Source organism: Pezoporus wallicus, unplaced genomic scaffold (genome assembly GCF_028554395.1).
Source record: "Pezoporus wallicus isolate ANWC-B61680 ecotype Strahan unplaced genomic scaffold, APGP_CSIRO_Pwel_v1 contig_6382, whole genome shotgun sequence".
Classification (NCBI taxonomy): Eukaryota; Metazoa; Chordata; class Aves; order Psittaciformes; family Psittacidae; genus Pezoporus; species Pezoporus wallicus.
The window spans coordinates 2,894,375-2,915,873 of NW_026638015.1; the positions used below are offsets into that span (position 1 = coordinate 2,894,375).

A 21,499-nucleotide genomic window follows, 5' to 3' on the forward strand; every position below is an offset into this window, starting at 1 on the left:
TCACAGTGCCACAAGATGTTCTATACGAGACTGATTTAATATCTCCTCAAGTATATTTAGGTAGCAGTGTTAAGACTGTACAGTTGCTACTACGAAGAGGCAGTCAAGTCTTGAAGCTTTAAGATCACTCTTACTCATCAGCAGTACTTGCTCTATACACTTGCTGCTGGAAAATACCATTGCAAACGACCTGCATTTACCATCAGCAGGGCTGGCTCAGTGCTCCTTATGAATACTAATGTGAGCAGCAAGCAAGCTGTTAATTTCTGTTAATGGACGTCTTGCTGATTTGCTGTCTGACTTTGGGTGAGCCATTTACTTCCCTGGCACCTTGAATTCATTGTGTTGCTGCTTAATGCAATGCCAGTATCACTCCAGAGCATGCTGGGGCTTCAGGTGACAGAAGGCAGCAGCAGCACCCATTTTATTCACTGTGTAATCAACTGATTTTACGCTCGAGAGTCATTCTTCTAAATTAATTCTAATTAAGCACATAGTAAAGCCACTCAAACTAATTGTTATATAAATATTTTATAGTATTTTATGTTTCATTTGCCCATTTCTGTAATAACTGCTGGCAACAATAAGAACTGCATCGGCTGAACAGCAATTACATGGGAGGTGGAGAAATTCTCAGGGATGAGATGCCCTTCACTGACCTGCATTGCCACAGTGGTGTGGCAGAAGCACCAGCTGCATTAAAACTGCCACTGGCGGGCCCTGGCAGCTGTTGATTGTTAATGCTGACTGCTGTTAGTTCAATAGTGAGGCTCAGCCTAACTGGATTTTGACTTTTAACCAAGGCAGGGGACTGGGAGGCAGGAGAAATGACAAAGCCCAGGGAGGAGGTGGTTTGGCCGAGATAAAGCACGTACCAGTACGAATTTCATATTGCATGTGGTCTGTGTGTCCTCTGCAGGTTTTCTTCTGAACCCCTGAAGTCAACCTCTACAATCCTCTCAGCACATCCTAGTTTTTAAGTCTTTTCTATCAATGCTCTTAACCAAGATTCTGAAGCAACTTTTAGCCAGGAGCTTTTGCAAATGCAGACCTAAAGCCACCTCTGATGTTCTGAGACTTCAGCCTGTCATAGGAGCATTCAAAGTGCAACCCATGGATGTTTAATACCCAACCAGCAAGTTAATTCCTTCTGGTGCAAGTTCAAGAGCTGCTGTCACTTCATTGTTGGTATTCACCTTGCTGCAGGCTCTGCTACACAGGGATATGAAGCTTTCAAGATTCGGGCTGCACTAATATGGCAGATAGAATCATAGAATAGTAAGGGTTGGAAAGGACCTGAAGATCATCCAGTTCCAACCCCCTGCCACAGGCAGGGACACCTCACACTAAACCATGGCACCCAAGGCTCTGTCCAACCTGGCCTTGAACACTGCCAGGGATGGAGCATTCACAACTTCCCTGGGCAACCCATTCCAGTGCCTCAGCACCCTTACAGGAAAGAATTTCCTCCTTATATCCAATCTAAACTTCCCCTGTTTAAGTTTGAACCCATTACCCCTTGTCCTATCACTACAGTCCCTAATGAAGAGTCCCTCCCCAGCATCCCTATAGGCCCCCTTCAGATACTGGAAGGCTGCTATGAGGTCTCCATGCAGCCTTCTCTTCTCCAGCCTGAACAGCCCCAACTTTCTCAGCCGTCCATACCCATGCTTGTCCATACCCAAGTACCCACAGGATGCTAATGACATGGTGCTTTTTATTAAGCTTGAAGAAGCTTCCTCATTCTCCTCATGCTGAGCCCACTACTTGTGCTGTGATTTACTGCTAGAAAGTTAGTTGGTGAAAGGGGAATTGATGTATTAGTCCATGGAAAGTGGAATAGAACCAAAATCAATCTCAGCTGAGTACTACCTTGGGTGGCTTCCAAAAAGGGAATCTGGATTGATCCAAAGAGCTTTACTTGACAAATTTGTCCCAGGATCTGGGAAGCTCGGACAGAAAAGGGGCATGGTGCATCTTGGACTGCCTGGGAAGTGCTTTGCATGCAGCAGGGAACTTCAAAAAGAGGCGAGTGGTGGCCTAGTAGAGAGTTTAATGGCCATTTGGAGCCAGGAAAGGTTAATTTAGGAATTACTGTTATTTAAATAGCAAATAGAATCGGCTGTTTCAGCTGTTCCCATTAGCTGAGCCCACTGAAAGTGGGAAGTGGCAGCTCTGCCTGCAGGGAACAGGAGCTGATCTTTACCTCTTGCCTTTGAGCCTGCTTTGCACACAGCAGCCATCTGTCTATGTGCTTACCTAGAGACAAAAGAGATGGTGACACTGAGTTAAAAACACCACCTTGGTAGCCTTCAGATGAGGCACGGGGCCAGCCTGCTCCATGAAGCCTCCAAAGAGTAGAGAATCACAGACTCCCTCACCTCTTCCTGATGGGTAAATCACAACTGGAGAATCAGAGTGGCTTTTGGTGTCCTTACCTCCTCCAGGCTGTGCTCACTGCTCAGCTCGAAGCCCAGGGAATGGCTGCACCCATTTTGGCTGACCATAAACTCCTAGCAGAACTCCCACCATCAAAGATGGTCCTCGGAGACCCCACGTGAGCTCCCAGGTCAGCACTCCCTGTGTCAAATTCCAGGTTTTGGGTTCTAGATGGTTTTGGCAGTGCAGAACATTGCAAAAATACAGAGTAGGAGATGGAGAAAGAAAAACTAAACAGGATTCATCAGTGAGCTGGACTGCGAGCTCCAATGCAAAAGGAGTCTGAAGCGGAAAGTAAATGTCAGGCTAATGCCAAGTCAGGAGCTGGGGCAGGAAAGAGAATCTAACTGAATTTCCTCTTAAAAGGTTTGTTAAGTTCTAAGCCTACAAAAGCTGGAGAGAACTGATGCAATTTGCTTTCTTACCCATTGGCAGTGAGGCCAAAGAGGTTAAATAATCTCACCTTTGCTCAGCCTAGTTGTGAAAATGTCAGGTGAAAAGCTTTATAGTTTTTATTAATAGCAATTATCCTCACTGTCTGAACCTGGTAAAGCTGCCATTGAAGAGTTAGGAGCACTTTTTAACTGGACAGAGACACATTTTGCTTCAGTAGCATCCGTGAGTAGAGACCAGGCTAGGAAGTGGTCGGACACAGGAGCTTGCACTGAAGCAAGCATGATGCCAGCACCCATCCTGTTCCCCCATCATTCCTCTGTGCAGAAAAGGTTTGGAAGGGAGCCCATGGCTGGATAATAGCACTGTGAGGAAAGGCAGGTGAGCTACTTCTGCCTGCAGCTCTTCATAGAGTTCCGATTCTTCATGAGCACTTCTGGCCAACCATGTAGTTGGTATCTGGTTTATCTGAAGGGGGCCTATAGGGATGCTGGGGAGGGACACTTCATTAGGGACTGTAGTGATAGGACAAGGGGTAATGGGTTCAAACTTAAACAGGAAAGTTTAGATTGGATGTAAGGAAGAAGTTCTTTACTGTAAGGGTGGTGAGGCACTGGAATGGGTTGCCCAGGGAGGTTGTGAATGCTCCATCCCTGGTGGTGTTCAAGGCCAGGTTGGACAGAGCCTTGGGTGCCATGGTTTAGTGTGAGGTGTCCCTGCCCATGGCAGGGGGTTGGAACTTGATCTTAAGGTCCTTTCCAGCCCTAGCTATTCTATGATTCTATCTCCATTAGAGACTGTTCTGGATCATATTTAAACCTGCAGTGATCTGTGACAAGCAGTTGCTGTACAAAGACATTCTTAGAATTGTATTAGGTGTTTTGTTGAGTCTTGGACAGGACTCAACATGTGCTGAAGCTGTGGCAGAAAGGGAGCTGCTCACAGCCAGGTCCAGAGCCCAGGAGCTGCTCTTTGTTTCATGGGGAGGTCCATCCTCTCAGCGAGCGTTTACCAGGGCTCTCATTTTTCATGGCAGAAACCTCTGTTACTAAAGCAAAGGTAAGCACTTCTATATGCAGGCTCAGCACATGTTCCCTTGCCTGCTGTGCTGAGGAACAGCAGGAGAGAGTAGTTCTGTCCACAGGTGATGTTTCTCAGGTCTGTTGGCCATTTCTCCTAGAGCATTGCAGGCCCTACCTCATCTGCTTACTAATTCTCTTCAGCAATGTATATTCATTTAATCTACATGGTACCAGATAATTACATGCTCATTTACGTTTGTACCACTTCTGCCATTATTATTATTAATGCTGCTGTCAAATGTACTTGTTCATCTGGGTCCAACAGCCAACTGTGTCCAGCACATCCCAACTGATACACGTTAGGAGCTTATGCTCAAGTTCAAGATGAATTATTGCTCCCAGGCACCTAAGAGTGCTATTACCATTTCTAGTAAGATATAAACTACTGCATGTATCATCCTACCCTGAATTCATCTATTGATGCCAGCTAGAAAAAGTCCTAATTAACCACGAGGGACTAATCCTAATTAACTCTTAGGGCTCTGGCTCCCTTGTGTCACAACAGTGCAAGAAACCTTAACATGGCCAATGAAGCACTGATAAAGCAATCAAAATCTATCTTAATGCAGCAGTGTAAGAACTCAAATACAGGCTGGTAGAATTCCAAGTTTATAATAACACTTCTCTACTAAACAGTGGATGTTATTTCCATTGCAATCCAGAAACAAATACTCCAGGGAGCTCCTTCTACCTGAGTCTAGTGCTTTTAGAACTGCTTCACTGCTCATTTGCACTTGAATAACCTTGTCCTGCTGTAAACCTGAGCTGTTGGGTTTGGGCTTTGGAGTCGTCAGCCAGAAAAGCCAAGCAGATCCAAATGTTATAACACTAAAGCTTAAGTATTCTTATTGTAAAGAAAATACTGTTAACATTAAAGGGCTCTAAACCTATTAGAAATGGTTCATTAAATCCTGCCCTGTATTAGCCCTACTGCACAGATGTTGTAACATTTGTCTCTGAATTTAATAGGTGCATGTTGACAGGACAAGTACCCAACCCTTACCAAATTAACATCACCAAAACACAGGTTGGGACATACCTGTCAGCCCAGATAGGAATTAAAATAGGCAAACACTGAAGTGAGGTTTTCAGCAATGTGCATGCATGGACAAAGGGATTTACACCTCTCAGAGCTTGGCTACAGCTCCAGTGCTCCCAGTCTAAATAACTCCTTTAGCCATCACTACACAGCATTCACTATGCATGTAGCCACGTGCCATCTTTTCCTCCTGCTCCTTACAGCACTTCCCTGCAGGTGTTGAGTAGAGAAGGGACTGTTGTCACCAGACAAGCCAGCACTTGCCTCCCCTCAGTCCTGGGCTGTCCTGCCAGCCTTCCCAACCCACTTAACCAGCACAGCTCTGAGCAGCACCCAGACCAACAGGGCTGCTCCTCCTCTTTGCTCTGTGTAAGGCAGTGCAACAACCCCACATTCCACAATTGAGGTGGACTGAAAGCCCAAACAACCCAAACCGAGCTGGTTTATTTTGGTGGGATGATTTTTTTGAGTCTCCATTTACAGTTCAGGGATAAAACTCTTACACTAAACCCAAGAGTCTCAAATAACCAGATAGAACTTGTGCTCTCCATACTGCAAGTGAGCAAACACAATGCAATCGTAATGTAGTCCAGCTGGCTGGGAGCCTTGATATCCTCATTAATAGGTTTGTCTGGTGCCCTCGAGGGGACAGTGAATCATCCACAGCCACCCACTGGAGTCTGTTTGTATTGTTTTTGCCTTTTAAAATCCCTGAAAGCAATTCTTTACGGGATTCGTTGCTGTGGTGAGCTAGACAGGCAATTTCCCATCTGTTGGGGCACCCTCTGGTTACAAAGTTTCCTTCATCTATTATTTAATGGTTGAAAAAAATTAGGAAAATTAATGTGTTTTGCTAAAATTTAAGCTTTCAGTCATTACAGAATCTGCTACAACTTTTCTGCTGTCCTTTCATACAGCTGAGCTGAAATCCAACCCCTGCATGTTCTAAGGTGAACAGAAGCTGTTAGGGCACATACCCTAACAGGTTTATGAAGGGGGATGACACGACCCAGCACTAGAGAGCTTAGAGGAGAAGCAAGCAAACAAACACACACAGTCAAGTAAATGGATTGAAATTAAAACTCCTTACCCTCAAGTGATGGAAGGAAATGAATGAGATTTCCAGCACCAAGGCTCTGATCCAGTCCTTCCTAGTGGAGAGGTAAGAACCTTCTGGTCCTGCCCTTTTATGAGCCCATGGCTAAACCAGCTGGCCAGGAGGTAGCAGTTGATTAGCAGGGGGAGGTGTTGGTGCTGGTGCACAGTGCTCAGGTGCTGCTGCTTGTTTTGATTGACTCAGGATGCTGGTGAAGGGACGGTGGTGAACCAGGCTGGGGTTGTGAATCCCACACTATTCCTTGTAGGAGACCACACTGAGCCATGTTCTGTGCACAGTAAGGACTTCCAGGTTCCAGTTGGAATTTATTCATCACCAATGGGTAACATGTTCTTCTAGCACTGACATCCCATTTAGTTAAAATCCCTCTCCTGGCTCTTCACTCACTCCTGGGAGTGGGATAAGCAGGCACAGCTCATTCCAGCCTCTGACGTGCTCAGTTAAACAGACCGAGCCATTTAAACCCTGCTGGGATCCCCACTCACTGCACCTCACCAGTAGCTGGTCCCCACTGATCCCACTTGTACCCATTGCTGCTGAGCTCCTGTGAGCACCCCTCAGCCCACTCAGCTTGCCAGGTCCTTTCATTGAGAACAATGCCTTGCCAATTTGGCATGGCTACTTATTGTCATGGCTTGCTCAAAGTTTTCTCTTCCTTTCTGTCACCTCCAACAGAGCAGTCCTGTGGATTCACTGGGAGATTTTCCACAGGCACATTGTCCCTGTTTCCACTGCACTGGTCTTTCAAGTGTTTACTATGGGATATTGAGCTTCCCTGTCAATAAAGCAGCCTCACCATCAGCACAGTCACTGAACGCAGGATTAGGTCTAGTATTAAGTGACTTTTCTTTAAAGGGTTGACAATTGCCTGGCAGTGTGAGAACACCGTTGGTGTGGGGATGGGCAGCAATGACAGACTAGAAGGCAAGGTGTGTACATGATCTGCTTGGACTACACACAGCATGGGAAGAACTCTCCTCTGAAAGAAAACTTCTTTCTAAACTTGTCAAGTGCATGCTGGAGGTCACCCCCCTCGCTTCAGGTCTTCTCTGTAATGCAGGAGATGAGCGTTAGTAGAGATTTCAAATAACCTCAGGTGAAATGTACAGCACATTGTCTCTTACTGGGTCACTATCAACTCGTACAGGTGAGTTAGACATACAGAATGTAGGACACATTATAACTAACACCCACTGCCTTGCAAGGAAGAAACTTGCTGAGACAGCACTGTGGAGAACAGTGTGGCTTGAGGTAAAAAATAGACTGCTAATCACAGGAGTATTTCTGCTGCACAGTCAGACACAGAGCTCAAGTCTGACTATTTCCAGGTACAAAAGAGGTTATTTTTGTTCATTTTTCAGCACCTCGTGTGGACTAAGACATCAATGACACTTCTGGTTTGGTCTCAGCTCTTTTCTCTCTCCTTTAATGAGAGTCTTGGAGCACTCCCTGGACTTCACCCCTGCTGCACACTGTAAAGCTCTGACACCAGCATCGAATGGGACCTCAAGATACACCAAGGTCAGGACGAAATGACAAGTGATCCCAGCAGTTCCTCACTAAGTATTTTCTAGGGGGTAGGAAGTACCACACGTGGCAGCACTCCGAATTCCTTACGGACAACAGGGCGCCCATGTAGGGAGCTGTGAATTCTTTACATCGTGGTAATGAGGCAGTGTTTCCCTCAGGATTTCTGCTGAAGAAGAATATCCTTGAGGAAAAGGCATCAAAGGTTTCGGAAGGCTCAGTTTCAGCTAGTACAAGTTATAAGGAATGGCTTTAAACTGCTTTGAAGTATCTAAGGAAGCTGGGAGATGAGAGACAACTGGATAATGCAGAAGTATCAATGGAAAATAACCCATCAAACATGAATTACATGTTTCTGTATATTGTATTTTCATCAGAATTTCCAAGCAAACAAACAGGTACACTGCAACACTGAGCCCAACACACGGACAAGCACATGCAACACGGTGCCCTAGTTGTACATGAATTCCCAACGTGCTGTTCAAGCACCTTTACATCAGAAGCACACAGGAACTCACACACGTACACGTGTTCCCTCCACCATTAGTCCTGAGGGAATACTTAGGTCTTCCTTGAGAGACCAAACCTCAGTTCTGCAAGTCCACCTGGGAAATCACCCACCAGCTATTCCCAATGGATCCCTCACCCAAGCACCCGTCCCTCTCGTGCAGCTTGGCTCTGCAGCATCTGCCGGTCACCAGGTTGCAATGTCTGACATGGCTCAAAAGAGCACGAGAGAGATTTACAGCACTGGAGATCAAACCCATATTGTCATTACAGCACGTGCTTGATGCAGATGAAGGCAAGTATGGAGGCACGAACACTGTAAACATAAACTGAGAAACCAACCACATGTAACTAGAAAACCCATTACAGAGCTTTACAGATTCCTCACCCCATGTATAATGTGTGTAATGATACAGTCAGCCTTTGTTTTCTGACTTAAATATCCAGGCCAAGTCTCAATAATAAAAAATTGGCTAAAATGCCACCTTGTAGGAAGAACAACAGTAGTTTCAAATCAATACATATCTTCAAACCCATCTATTGCTCTGAGACCATCCATTGAGCTCCACTAGATGTCAGCGTTACAGAACCAGTTTGTTTCAGACTTCAAAGCACCAAGTCCACTTGGTTCACTTATTGTAGTTACCTTGTATGTGACACACAGCACATGTCAACTACACCAAGCACGGGTTTATGGAAGCAAAGTGAACCAAAAAGAACAGTCTGGTTTCATTCTCCCCCTCCCCTTGTTTACTTGTTTGGAACAGAGAACTTCAAACCAGTCTCATGATGCTGAATATGTTTCAAAATGAGATGGAAATCATCTGTTATTCTAATCAGTTTTCCTATTGCAGTGACATGAACTTTGCAATTCAGACCCAGCACCACGAGCTCTTTTTGGCAGGTCCTGTAAGACCTTGAAGATAAAGCTCTTCATGTTAAATACGATGTAGTTGAGCCAGGTTGAAAACTGTTAAGCCACGTACAAATTTTACCCTCTCATTTCCTGCGGTACTGTTACAATGGAGACAGCAGAGCTGCTGGGGCTTTTCATGGTATTGGACAAAAGGAATGAAGGACTACAAAATGCAGGAAAATACAGAAAATCAAGAACAAAAAAACCCACAACACATGGATACAACACACAGCACAACAGCAATGACCAAATCTCTTTTTTTTGACCAACAAGGATTGACAATTGGGAAGTGCTCTTTGTTCTGCACTGTAAATCATAGAATCACAGAATGGTTTGTGTTGGAAGGGACCTTAAAGCTCATCCAGTTCCAACCCCTGCCATGGGCAGGGACACCTTCCACTAGAGCAGGCTGCTCCAAGCCCCATCCAACCTGGCCTTGAACACTGCCAGGGATGGGGCAGCCACAGCATCTCTGGGCACCCTGTGCCACCAACTCAGCACTCTCCAATACCACACTTCAGTTAGATACACAGAGGTTTATCACTGCATTACCACAATACCTGAAATAAAAAGAGGATGTTTTCTCTTTCAACAAAACAAAGCTGCCAAGCGAATTGTTGTTGGAAAAATATGAGAGAAATAACAGGTAACTACAAAAATGATGAACTAGAGCAACATCTGAGAAGGAAAGAGTAGTTAAGGAACGTATGAAACCAAATGGCAACAGTTCTAGGCATTTATTCCAGTATCTTAGAAAAGAAAAGTAAAAAATATTCTTCATTGCATCACCATTTGAAAATAGAAAAACAAATGTTTAGATTCAGCCAAAAGATGTGAATGGTTCCCTTGGAATTCCCATTTTGAGCCTTGTTTATTCACAGTACAAACAAACCCCACCGGTACATTTTTCCAGTCACAAGACACGCAAGGAGCACCGACCAGATCCTTTTCTCCATGGAGCTGCTTTGCCCTGCAAAACCTCCCCAAAACTCCCTCCCAAACCTTTCAGTGCCATATGGAATTGCAGAGCAGAGTCAGCCCCAGTGCCCTGAGACCACCAGCAGCAGGCAGGGCAGAGCTTGCATTCCCATACACGTGCTCAGGGAAGAGAATACTCATCCATCACTTGAAATCCACCTTAAGGCAAACAGATACGGAGGTTTTTTTCCCTCTTGTTGAAAAGTTTTACTTTTCCAATAGCAAAACATGAATCAGACATTCAGGAAATGAATTAGTGTTTGGCATAAGGAATGCTTTAACCAAAAAAAAAAAAAAAGAAGAAATAAAAAGGTAAATCAATTATTTCACCTTTATCTACATTTTGTTAAAGCATTTTATGCGCTTTCAATAACAGATTGCAAGGGGGTTGGCAACTTCTTTTTCTTTTTTTTAATGAAAATCCAGACAGTGTTCTCTGTTTGCAATCAGAACCACAACCTTAGTGCAATATTATATTTATTTCTTACAGTAATTTTGGTTGCCATACAAGAGTATTAAGGATTGGGGAAAAGTGCAAGTTACAGGAGCTTGATTTGTTTAATCAGTCGAAATCAGAGGAATTAAAGCACAAAAATTACAGCAACATAGAGAACGTGAACACAAGTTGTTACACAAACTATAGCGAGAAACAGAGTAATATCTAGAAAAGAAAAGAAAAGATGTAATGGAAAAAATCATCAATATTTGTGGCTCATACACATAATCATCGCCAGATCAACTGGGTAATGCTCTTTAAGAACGGAGGAAAAAAAGCACTATTTTTCTTAACTTAAGTCCCACAAATAATTAACTTTTGTGATATGTAAATTCTGTAAATCAACAGTCACATCTAGTCATTTTATAATATATGAATTCAACTTAAAATGTTCTCAGACACCTAGGGCAAGGAGTCTGTGCAGTTATACACAATTTACATCTTGTAAGGTTTTGGTATTGTATACACAAATATTACAGAAACTAGGCATGTAAATGCAATTTATTTAAATTACAGTGTATAAACAAAAGTTGATCCTAAAACCCAGAATATCAGAATGTATTTCAGAGATCTCTAACAACTTGGTTTGCACTATCATAGTAGCATGAAAGAAATGGGTCTTCTCTCCTCCCCCCCAACATTTCCAGACTGGTGAAAATACTCGGAGGCAACGTCGTTATCTGTTACTATTGCTTTCTGGAGCAAGATCCTCGCACAGAGCTAGAGACCGATTCCTCTTGGCAGAGGGGTATTTTAGTGGGGAAATTAGGTCCACCCAGGTCTCCTCACCTTTACTTTGTAAGACACAAGGTAAAAAATAAACTATTTCATTAGCTCTTTAAACCTCTTTTCTACTAATGGTATATTGTACCTAGTCTTTCAGTACCTGAAAAGATCCACGAACAAGAAACACACCTGTGTAAGAAAGGGATTACTGTCACCTGTAATTTACCGTGTATGTCAGCACGTGTTCAACGTAAATTCAACAAGAATGTTGTGATTAAAAAGCAGCTTAAAAGTCAACTTCTACATCTGCTTTTACTACCGTATTTCCTAATGCATTTTCTGGCACACGTTACAGAGGTAAGATCAACTGTACCCAAAGAAACAAAAAAAGAAGAGATCATGGCGTTAGTGGTTTATTTACTGAATTCTGTTGTATCACCAAATGGAAGACAATGATGGCTAAATCACCATTTTTACACCTCTTAGAAAGGATTTGATGGCCTCAAGTTGCCTGTATCGCCTATCTGGATGACACTGCCGATTTCTACATCGCCTACGGAAAAACTCAGTACTCCTCAAAGGAAAACGCCTCAACACTTGGTTTTTATTACAAGGTTACTTGGAACTTTCAAATACAAATATAGGAACAGGTCTTAAGTCAAAAGATCTTTGTTGTTCCGTAAAGGGGGCAGGAGGCTAAGTGAGTAAGTTGTATTTTATGAGTATCCAATGAATTGGTAACTGTTAACCACTTCTGAAGAAAGATTCATCCTCCTTTGTAGAAGTTCTAGCAAAGATAGAAAATATAACATAGCTCTGCTGGTTCAGATGCATCCAAATGAGGTTGATTTTTAAAAAGGTCAAGACTTTATCATTATTCCACAGAAATAGTAGTAAACCACAAAAGTTTTATTTTTTTAGTGTTTTTTTTTTTGTCTTTTTATGTTTTTTTTTTTGTTTTTAACTTCCTAGCACAGAAGTGGCACAAAGGCTGCCAGTAGACCAGCCACTTATTTTCTTAAAATATTGTGCTTATAAACTATCTGTACAACTATTTAAACTTGCAGTAAAGAAAGATATTTAAAATGCTAAACTTTATGTACTCATACTAGGGCTGTTGCAGACCTAATTAGACACTTGTTTGTGAGCAAAAATAATCACAATAAAAAAATTAGAGATAGGCTGGACCATATCAAGGACCATATCAAGGAAAGAAAGTTCAGGTACCTTCCAAAATGTAAGAGAACCTGGAAGGATGGTAGGTAGGCAGTCTAGCTGTCCACACACAATTTACCCACCTTGAACGTCTTGAGTATTACGTTAATAAAGACCTACAAAACTCACAGCTATGAAGAGGTGTAAATTACAAGGGGAGCTCAAACATGCAGAGAGAGATTTGTTAACTTTAAAAAAAAAGGGAAATAAAAAGGAAAGTCAGACTTTTAACCAAATCTGTGTATTTCTCCCCTGCTGACTGAAGTCTCCTGGAAAGCCCTCGAGCTTTTTCCCCACCACCCCAGTCCATGCTGGGCCACAGGGTGCATGCATCAATCCTGTGACTGCACCAACAGCCATGCAAAGAAATGGCTGGAGCCCCTGAGGTGCTCAGCCTGCTCTCCTTGCCAAGAAGCCAATACCTGTTAACGGTGACAAAAATGAGAAGTTGGATGCCTACCCAACTCTCCTGGCCCCTCGGAACACACGTATGCCGAGATACTCTCTACTACTCTCCATCCTGGCATCACCTTCTTACCTTTTTTTGCTTTTCTAATGAGTTGAAACGTTCCCATTTCTGCTAAAAGGCTGAAATCCCTCTCTTCACTTAAAACACTGGCAACCTTCCCACTGACTTCAATGGGAACATTCATCTATCTTCTTCTTCTTTCTTGGCCTGATGTTCAAACTAACTAAGCACTTACCACTCACTGAATTAACCAGCATCTCTTGGGGCTCGGCATATTTGAGTATCTGACTGTGAGGTCCAAAGATGCATCTGTACCAAACCCCAAATTTTTACTGGCTTGCAGAGTTCATATTGCAACTTAGCAGCAGTTTAGCTGGTTGAAAACTGGGGGTCTCAGGTTCAAACTAGCTTCATTTTGTTGTACCTCTAAGTGTGCATTCCTCCTCGGATTTTACGCAACGTCTGCATCGTCTTATAGGTCAAGTCAATGGAGCGTGTATTGAACTTGTTCTGCCACCTTGGAAGAGTGCTACGTATAACTGCAGAAATAAAGAAATACCAGGTAAAACAGAGCAAGGTTACCTTTGAACTAATTCCAGCAGAACAACCAGCTTCACTGCCAACAGGTCAGAGAGCTAAACTAGTAAAAAACAGTAATATGAACTCCAGCACCTGTCTTTGCCTCTGCTACCGATAAAAATGGGTCTGAATGGCAATGAAGCAATCTGTCCTCTTAAAATGAACTAAGGGCTGGGGAAGGAAGCCTGCTTGGAGACTGAATGTCAAGAAGAGAATATAGTGCTTTTCAATACAAAAGTGAACTGCTTGCAATTCTAAATGGAAAGAAAAGCTGCATGTAATGATTCCAGCAGAAGGGCAGTATCAAGAGATAGGATTTTTGAAGTTAACAATTTTCTCTCTCTCTCTCTCGAATCTCCCCACAATTTTGAAATAAAATGGCCCCACTAGTGTAAAACATTTAATTTCTGCTTGGGCATGTAGCACACAGTCTGCATTACCTGAGTACCAGAAACTGAACTGTTTTCCCCCTCCCCCCCCCCAATTTTGCTGGCACTCGCAGACAGACAAGGCATTTGGGGTATTTCAGTACCAGCCCATCTCTAGTTATCAACAGAAGTTTGTGAGGCAAAATAGCTATTCTTATCTGTCCAGCAGCTGTTTCAAAGCTCTTTCTATGTTCATTCTGTGCCCAACTCTAGTCACTCCAAGGTCTATCAGATCTTCCTTTTGTAGATTTGGTAAATGAGTGCCATCTATTTCATTGTCCATAAATGTTTCTTTATGTTCACCTAAGTTTAGACTTTCCAACCAATCTGCCACGTCTGGTTTAGTCCACAGGTGGACAGGCTTAGTTGTAAAAGGCTTATTTGAGATTGGCTGTTGTAATATTGAGGGAGAAGGAGACCTGCTGCGCCCTGTGGTCAAGCCAAATAAGTCCCCTGAAGGGGGCTGGCTGGGTAGGCTAAATACATCGGACAAAGTTGGAGAAGGAGATGAAGCTGAAGCAGAAGCAGTCAGAGGAGCAGGCATGATGTCTTTATTGATCTCTGTTGGTGAAACCACAGGGCTTGGAGCATGCCTTGCTCCTGAGGTCCTACTGTCATAGTCTGGGGACCTGCTCTGCAGTGTGATCGGCTGGCTGGTTCCAGGTCGGACAGTAAAAGTGATTGTTGTACTTCGTGTACCTGAGACAGTACTCATGACTTCCGTGCTCCTGAAATGGCAAACAGACATGGAGAGTTAGATACATCAGCCATCAGCTGAAGGGTTGTCCGTATCAACATGTGGTAAATAAGGGTTTGGAATGCTTCAATATTTCCATTTTTTAATGAGCACTATGAGGTTAAAAGTACTATGATGGTATCATGGAATCTTTTCCATAAAACAATCATCAATGGTAAGCCATAGTTAAAAACAAAACCTTTGCTCATGAGCAGTTCAGGAAAACACCTTCCAGAGCACATTCTTCCTTTTTAAGGCTGCACCAAATTAATTCATGGTTAAATGAGAAACACCAAGTGGAATAAGCACACAAGCACCTTGTGCTCCCCAAGAAGTGCCATCAGGAGTTGGTCTTCCCTTCGTTCCATGGAGGGGAGGGATCCTACAGTTCAGTTTTAACCTTCCAGTTTTACACACTGTTAGCACAGCTAATAACAGTAGTATAGGATGCAATGGATCTTGGATCTCTGGACATCTACTCAGTGCATTTCATGTTATGTTTGTATTTTAGGGTATGTTTGTATTCCCATTTGTTCACAGAATGTGTTGCACAAGCTTTTCTTATTTCCTATTCTGTTCTGGCGGCCTTTTTGTGCTTTAAAAATGACACTGTCCTTCCAAGGTTCATAAAGGGCCTTCTGTGTCCATTTCTTTCTATACAGAAATGGTACCTTGGCAGTTCCACTACAAAACTTAAGGAGAAAAAATTCTTGTTCCTGTGCATGCCCAGAGGTGATGTGGTTGTGATGAGGTCGCTGGCACCTATCTCTTACCTAAAGGAAATTCTGGATTACAAACTAAGCAGGCGTGAAGCTTGCTAAGAGGTCAGCTCTGATGGGAGGCTCACAGGCTGGTGAAAGAGCAGATGACTCTGCTTTTGTGTAGTGGCTATAGAACAAATTTAGAAGCAGAAGATCCAGGTTCAGGTTTGATCATAATGTAAAATGCTTAACCCCAGAGCCCTTACTTTTCACGAGAAAAGTCTTCCAGTCAGAGTGTGCACTTGAGGATCTTCCACAGAACCACTGTGTACCTTAAGTTCCACAGTTTTTCTCTTGTAAAATAGCCTGCCAACCAGGAAATCCTTCAGACAACGAATTTCAGACACTTCCAGACCAATGGAAGGATTTATTTATCCTTGAAGCAATGCCATAGACTCCAGAGGACAATCTGGATTGTTAGATTTCTAACCTAGACCCTGACTGAAGCCCTCAGTATCCAAATGCCAGATGGCCCACAGGTCTGATCTGTCATACCTGCATAAAACTGAAGATGACTTGAGTGCATGATGTCAGATACAGATGCTTTCATTAATAATGCAGCTTCACCACTGGGCAGAAAAGATCTTATGGAGCCAAAGAAGGAAGATTTAAAGTGCTGTTATGGAAGAAACTGCCATCTCTTCCTAACTCACTGCTTAAAGATTTTGTATTCATTGCCACCAAATCAAGTACCAGAACTGATCCATATAGCAGGGGTCAAAGCCCACATTTGTTCTCTCTGAAGCACGTCACTTCACTAGATTCACTTCATAAATGAGAGGCCCTCTTGTGCTGCTTTGCCCTAGGTAACTGTGATGGCTTTGCTCCTTCCTGCAGAGTAATGTGGCTGCTGGGGAGGAGGACGTGGGGTATAGGATTAACCTGTCTCAGTGGGACTGCTCCCAGTGCAGTGTAATTGTGAACTCCACAGTAAGTGACTTGATTTTGGTCACCCACATCCCGAACAGAAGAATGGTTAAAATTTCAATTAAAAAGATGGCAAATGGACTATTAATCCCCTTCTCTAGTATGAGCCTTCCTGCAGTCCTTGCTTTTACTGAACTGGAGACATTTTTCAGCGGTTCCTTGGTCTGCTGCTTGCTGTTGTGAGCCCTGTGAGCTACATACTCCCTGTATCACCTCTGGGGCTTTGGCACATAATTAACAAACCCAGACATCAGGTAACCTGCAGCACTACAACACTGAGATTCAAAGCATGCTCGTATCACAGTGAGACTCACTCAAATAAAGCTCCAATACTGTGTTATTAAGAAAGCATTAAGAGTAACTGTTTGGAGCATGTACATGTTATTCACATAAGCAATCCCACCAGTCTCCCACAGATTGTTCCATATATTTCAATGTGAACAGGGGGATCTTTTTGAGTGTTGAGAGATTGGTACTTCACTTAAAACACAGTAGGAACAATACTTGTAGCACTTATGTCTTTGCAATTCAACAAAGAAAGGAAACACTTGGCAAGGTTTTGAGTGTTTCCTGTGAGGTTTTGGGGGCTTAATGGCTCTCCTTGTCTTCCAGCACTGGAGCTAAGCATTCTTAGAAATAAAAAAGTCTGTGGCAAGAAACTATTAAATTCTACTAAACAAGGGGAGCAAGTTATTTCTACCTACTTTAACTTAGCATTAGGAATCGCACACACTTTATAAGGCATGATATGATTTTAAATCAACAAAAAACCTGCTCTGCTAAGGACTGGGATAATGCTGCCATAGTGACTGCAAGAAAAGCAGGATGAGTTTTGTATGAATGTGAAAATGATTCCCAATCTCCTTACCTGCAATTACCCTCTTACTTAACTTTCCTGTGTTACAAATACTAGAAATCATGCTTTTGTACTCACACTCATTGTGGCAATATCTTCTATTATGCCAGATGCTGAAAGATCATTTCTGTTACTTGACTGACAGCTCTAGGCAAAGTGTACACCTTCTGCTTTGTAACTCACTTTTGCTCCTCCTCCCCTCTATTGCTCCTTTCACAGACTCCCTGCCCATCCTTGTTCAGGAAATCACTGCCACTGTTCCTTTAAGGAAAGTATATTAAGCTACTAAACCAAAACACTCAAAAGGAAACTGCAGGCTCTTGTTTTAGGCATTCCTTGGACTACTGTTACCTAACCTCAGACCCATGGGCAGAAACAGTGGGTGAGCAAAGCAATGCAACCAACCTTGTACTTTGCTTTCTGCCAGCCTGGATCAAAGCAATGGCTGTGCACAGTTACAAGCAACACTAAAAGATCTGTGGGCATCTTGCTTTTTCCAAGACATTGGTTCAGGGCTACTGACTGTTAAAAATATAGCTCTGGAGCAGTGCTAAGAAAATGTTTTATTTTACTTGATTATGAGGTTTCAATACCAGTCACAGTAGTACTGAAGCTATCATTTATACTAACCCTTTTATCATAGAATCATAGAATCACAGACTCGTTTGGGCTAGAAGGGAACTAAAGCTTATTAGCTCCATGCCTCTATCATGGGTAGAGACACCTTCCACTAGAGCAGGTTGCTCCAAGACCTGTCCAACCTGGCTTTGAACACTGTGAGGAAGGGGGCAGCCACAGCTTCTCTGGGCAGAAAGCTCAAAGCACTTTCTTAACATTAACAGACTTAATCCTATAGTAACACATTCTGCAAGAAAGTTATTAGCTCTACCACACACGTGGGCACACAAACAGGTCTGTGAGTCAGCACATGGCCCCACTGCTGCAACAGCAGTTTAGGACAAGTTTTAACCACAGCAGCTTAAGGTCCCTGCTGCCTCCAGAACTACTCAGCAACCTGCAAGGCTCCAGTTGCTGTGCTTCAGCTGGCTCTGCTCTCAGCTCTGCAGCCTTCACACAGAGACATGGCCCTCATGAAGGTCACGTACAACTGCTGAAGCCCAGAGCTGCACTGCCAGGCTTTCAGTTTAAAGTCCTTAACTCCAAGACTAATTTTTCCCCTTTCTTTTTCCCTTCTTTCACCTGCCAAGTCAACTCCAGCATGTAACAGAGACCACTGTAATTGTAATCCGAGGGAAAAACACGCCTATTTGTGTAACTCCTGTGCATCCTAAATTGTAATTTATGACATCTCCAACACAATCTGTTATGCAGATACAGCCCTGAAACCATCGGCTGTCTTGCATGTTATGGCTGATTGGTTTCCTGGTCAATAAGGAACAGGCACATTCCAGCTGGAAAGCAGGCATGGTTTTGTTGTATTGTGGCTTTTCCAGAGAAGTAAGAGCAATTTCTTAAGCCTTATTTGATCATCTGTTACACTAAACATATTAAATCCGTATTAAACCTGTCTAACCCCAAATTTCATTTTAGAAAGGTGAAAAGTCTGATAATTATTTTAAATAAGATTTACTCTGTTAGAATCAGCATATGGTAGCAATTTACAAACATTTGTTGCTGTAAGACTGCACTGTCTGCAATGCCCATTATGTTGCTTCACATTAAAATCACAATATATAATTCCTATGTCACAATGATGTGGCTTCTAAGTATAAAAGCCATCAAAATAGCTTCTATGCCAGAAATTCAGGATTCCAATTTACTGTTAAATTAGTATCAGAAGCGAATTGGTGAAAGATGGCTCACTGCAACCAACCAACCATTAAGCTCTGATGGGAGCTGTTTTGTCCTGTAACTTGCCAAAAGACTCACTGTTTCTTCCACTGTATTAGAGAAAAAAGTCTTAACGACCAAGAGAACCAATAAATGAAGCAAGTCCCTATACAGAGGTACTGCAAGAAACATCTTACAGGTTTTGAGAACACATCAACCCAAAACTTTGCCTTCATCTCTTACATTTTTACTTTATTTTTGGGCTGTCAAATGAAAATTGAACAGTAGGAAAGCAAGACAATAATTATCTGGTTTTGGGGAAGATAAAGAGCAAGGGATGATGTGATGACTGGCGGGATACAGAGCTTCTCATAATAGTGTTATTTTAGTGAGAAGAACTGAGAAATGGTTAGTATCTGTGGCAGGTACTTCAGCAGGAGCAAAGAATAATCACTGAGGTCTGTGGGAGGCTGTTCAAGATCATCAGCTTCCATTCAAGTGGCAAAAATGTCTCGAAAGTGTCAGGAAGGAAATGGTGCTGATGGGGCAGAGGACAGGGAGATGGCCTCAGCCGTCTCTCCTTGGAGAGCTGCAGGAAAAATGGTCAAGGGAAGCTGAGAGGAGAAAGGGGGAAACCCCACCACTTCCAAGGATGAAAGACTGGACAGTGATAACTGCTGCAGATCTTAATTCTTTTGAGGGCTATTTTGTCTTTACTCTTCCCCTCACACAGGTATGTAAAACTGCTCTAAGCATCCCTCCCCACCCCTCTCACCTCTAAAAATCCAACAGAATTATGGCATACTTGAAAAATCACCCCCCTTATTTAGGTGCTCAGACAGAAGTTCAGGAATCTGGGCTTACGTGCTCATGTTTGTTTGAATACTTCTCTAATGAAAGTAGCTTTTAGTTCAGCTTGAGAGGACATTCTATGTCTGGTTCTGGAATGGCTACCATTTCTGGATTAGGATGATCTAATCCACACTGCACTTTGTAACAAAGTCAACACCAAAATCACTAAAGTGCAATAACAATGAGTGAGCATTAAAAAGAAGCAGAATGTATATAACACAGAATACACTATGCTTTATGGTCATCACTTACTTCATGGCACTTCAGCATGACCCTCTTCTGACAACAGCAGTCATGACAGCAAATAAAAATGACAAAATGGAATGACTGAAACACCGCAAAAAATTACTGACAAAGCAAGCAATCCTGTGAAAATGGCTGACAAACAGTTAAGGAAATGAAATGAATCTAATGGGACAGCAGTAAACTGGAAAATCAAAGCTTGAGAATTATCCACACAAAATACGTATTTCATCATCTGTGAAATCCAGACACCCTTTACGATAAACCAAATGTAGGATCAGTCTCTACGTAGGACTCACTGCTAAACTCATTAATGCCTTACCTGTTTGTGAAAAAAGGGGAACTTTTCCAGGTAGTCATAAAAAACCCCATCAGAGATGGACAAACCCCCTGGCCATAGAGAGTTTCACTGTTTAAACTTGTTATGCCAACACGGTCCAGGTTATTTTTCCTAGAGGACCCAATCCTGCACACTGAAACATCCTCCATAACCACCACATTCATAACAAGTATTCCCCACTTCCAGGAGTGATGCCTAAGCTGCCCCAGAGGCCACAGGGGCATTATACAAACACAGATGGAGAAACATAAGCACCGTTTGAAATAGAAATTGTTTCTCCCTATGGCAAAGCCATTGATCATTTTGGTGTGGGGATGGCAGCAGCGGCAGTTGCTGTTCATTAGCCCTTCTTAGCACACTGGAGCTGGAGGGAAGGATGTAGTTTCCACTGGGAGCTGTGGCTTTTCTCCTTCCCAGCCACTGGGTCTATTCTGCATTAATCAAGCTGACATTATTCAGTGGATCTCGCAGGCTTGCACTTGATCATTATGTTGCTAAGCGACTGCTGGGTTCACAGACAGAGCGAGCACTCCTCCCCTAACCTGATAAACACCCCTGCATTAGTCTTCTCCCCATTTCTTTTATCAGCTCCATATAAAAGTCAGTAGCCTCTCAAGTGAATTTATAGCACCGCTGTATTTATAGCACTGTGGTCGATACTATCATTACACGCTGACGGCAGAGCATCCCCTGCCAAGCTGCAGGGCTCTCCCAGGCTGGGTTTTCCCATCTCTGTACCTGTGCATATCCAAATTTGGAAAGGGAGTTGCAACCAGAGCTCATCACTGGGGCTATAGTTCTGGGTCAAATGAACCCTGAATCCAAACAGCCTCAACCTTTCCTGTAAGGAAGGATGGGCAAAAATGGAGGAAGTGGCGGTTGGATGTTGTGGCCTCATGACATGGACACAGCAGATAAAAACTCTATCGCCAGGCCTAATGACCAAAATTTCTCGAAGTAAAGGATGGCCAAAATTGGGAGTGGGATCTGGAGCTCTGTTCCAGAATCTTCTGATCAAACCCTTTAATTATGCTTTTATTAGTACAAAGTAAGCAAGCATATCCTTTTGCTTTTTCCTCCTC

General features: G+C 43.0%; 1 protein-coding gene across 5 annotated transcripts in view; it reads right to left on the minus strand.

The window, feature by feature from the left end:
* Positions 1-10,458: 10,458 nt before the first annotated feature.
* Positions 10,459-21,499, minus strand: part of SHANK2 (SH3 and multiple ankyrin repeat domains 2) — a 359,601-nt gene continuing 348,560 nt past the window's right edge. For all 5 annotated transcript variants that reach the window (XM_057408748.1, XM_057408747.1, XM_057408746.1 and 2 more), the window contains one exon: positions 10,459-14,639. In XM_057408748.1, the coding sequence (XP_057264731.1) occupies positions 14,066-14,639 (574 nt within the window). In that variant the 3' untranslated portion in view covers positions 10,459-14,065. The remainder of the gene's footprint in view (positions 14,640-21,499) is intronic.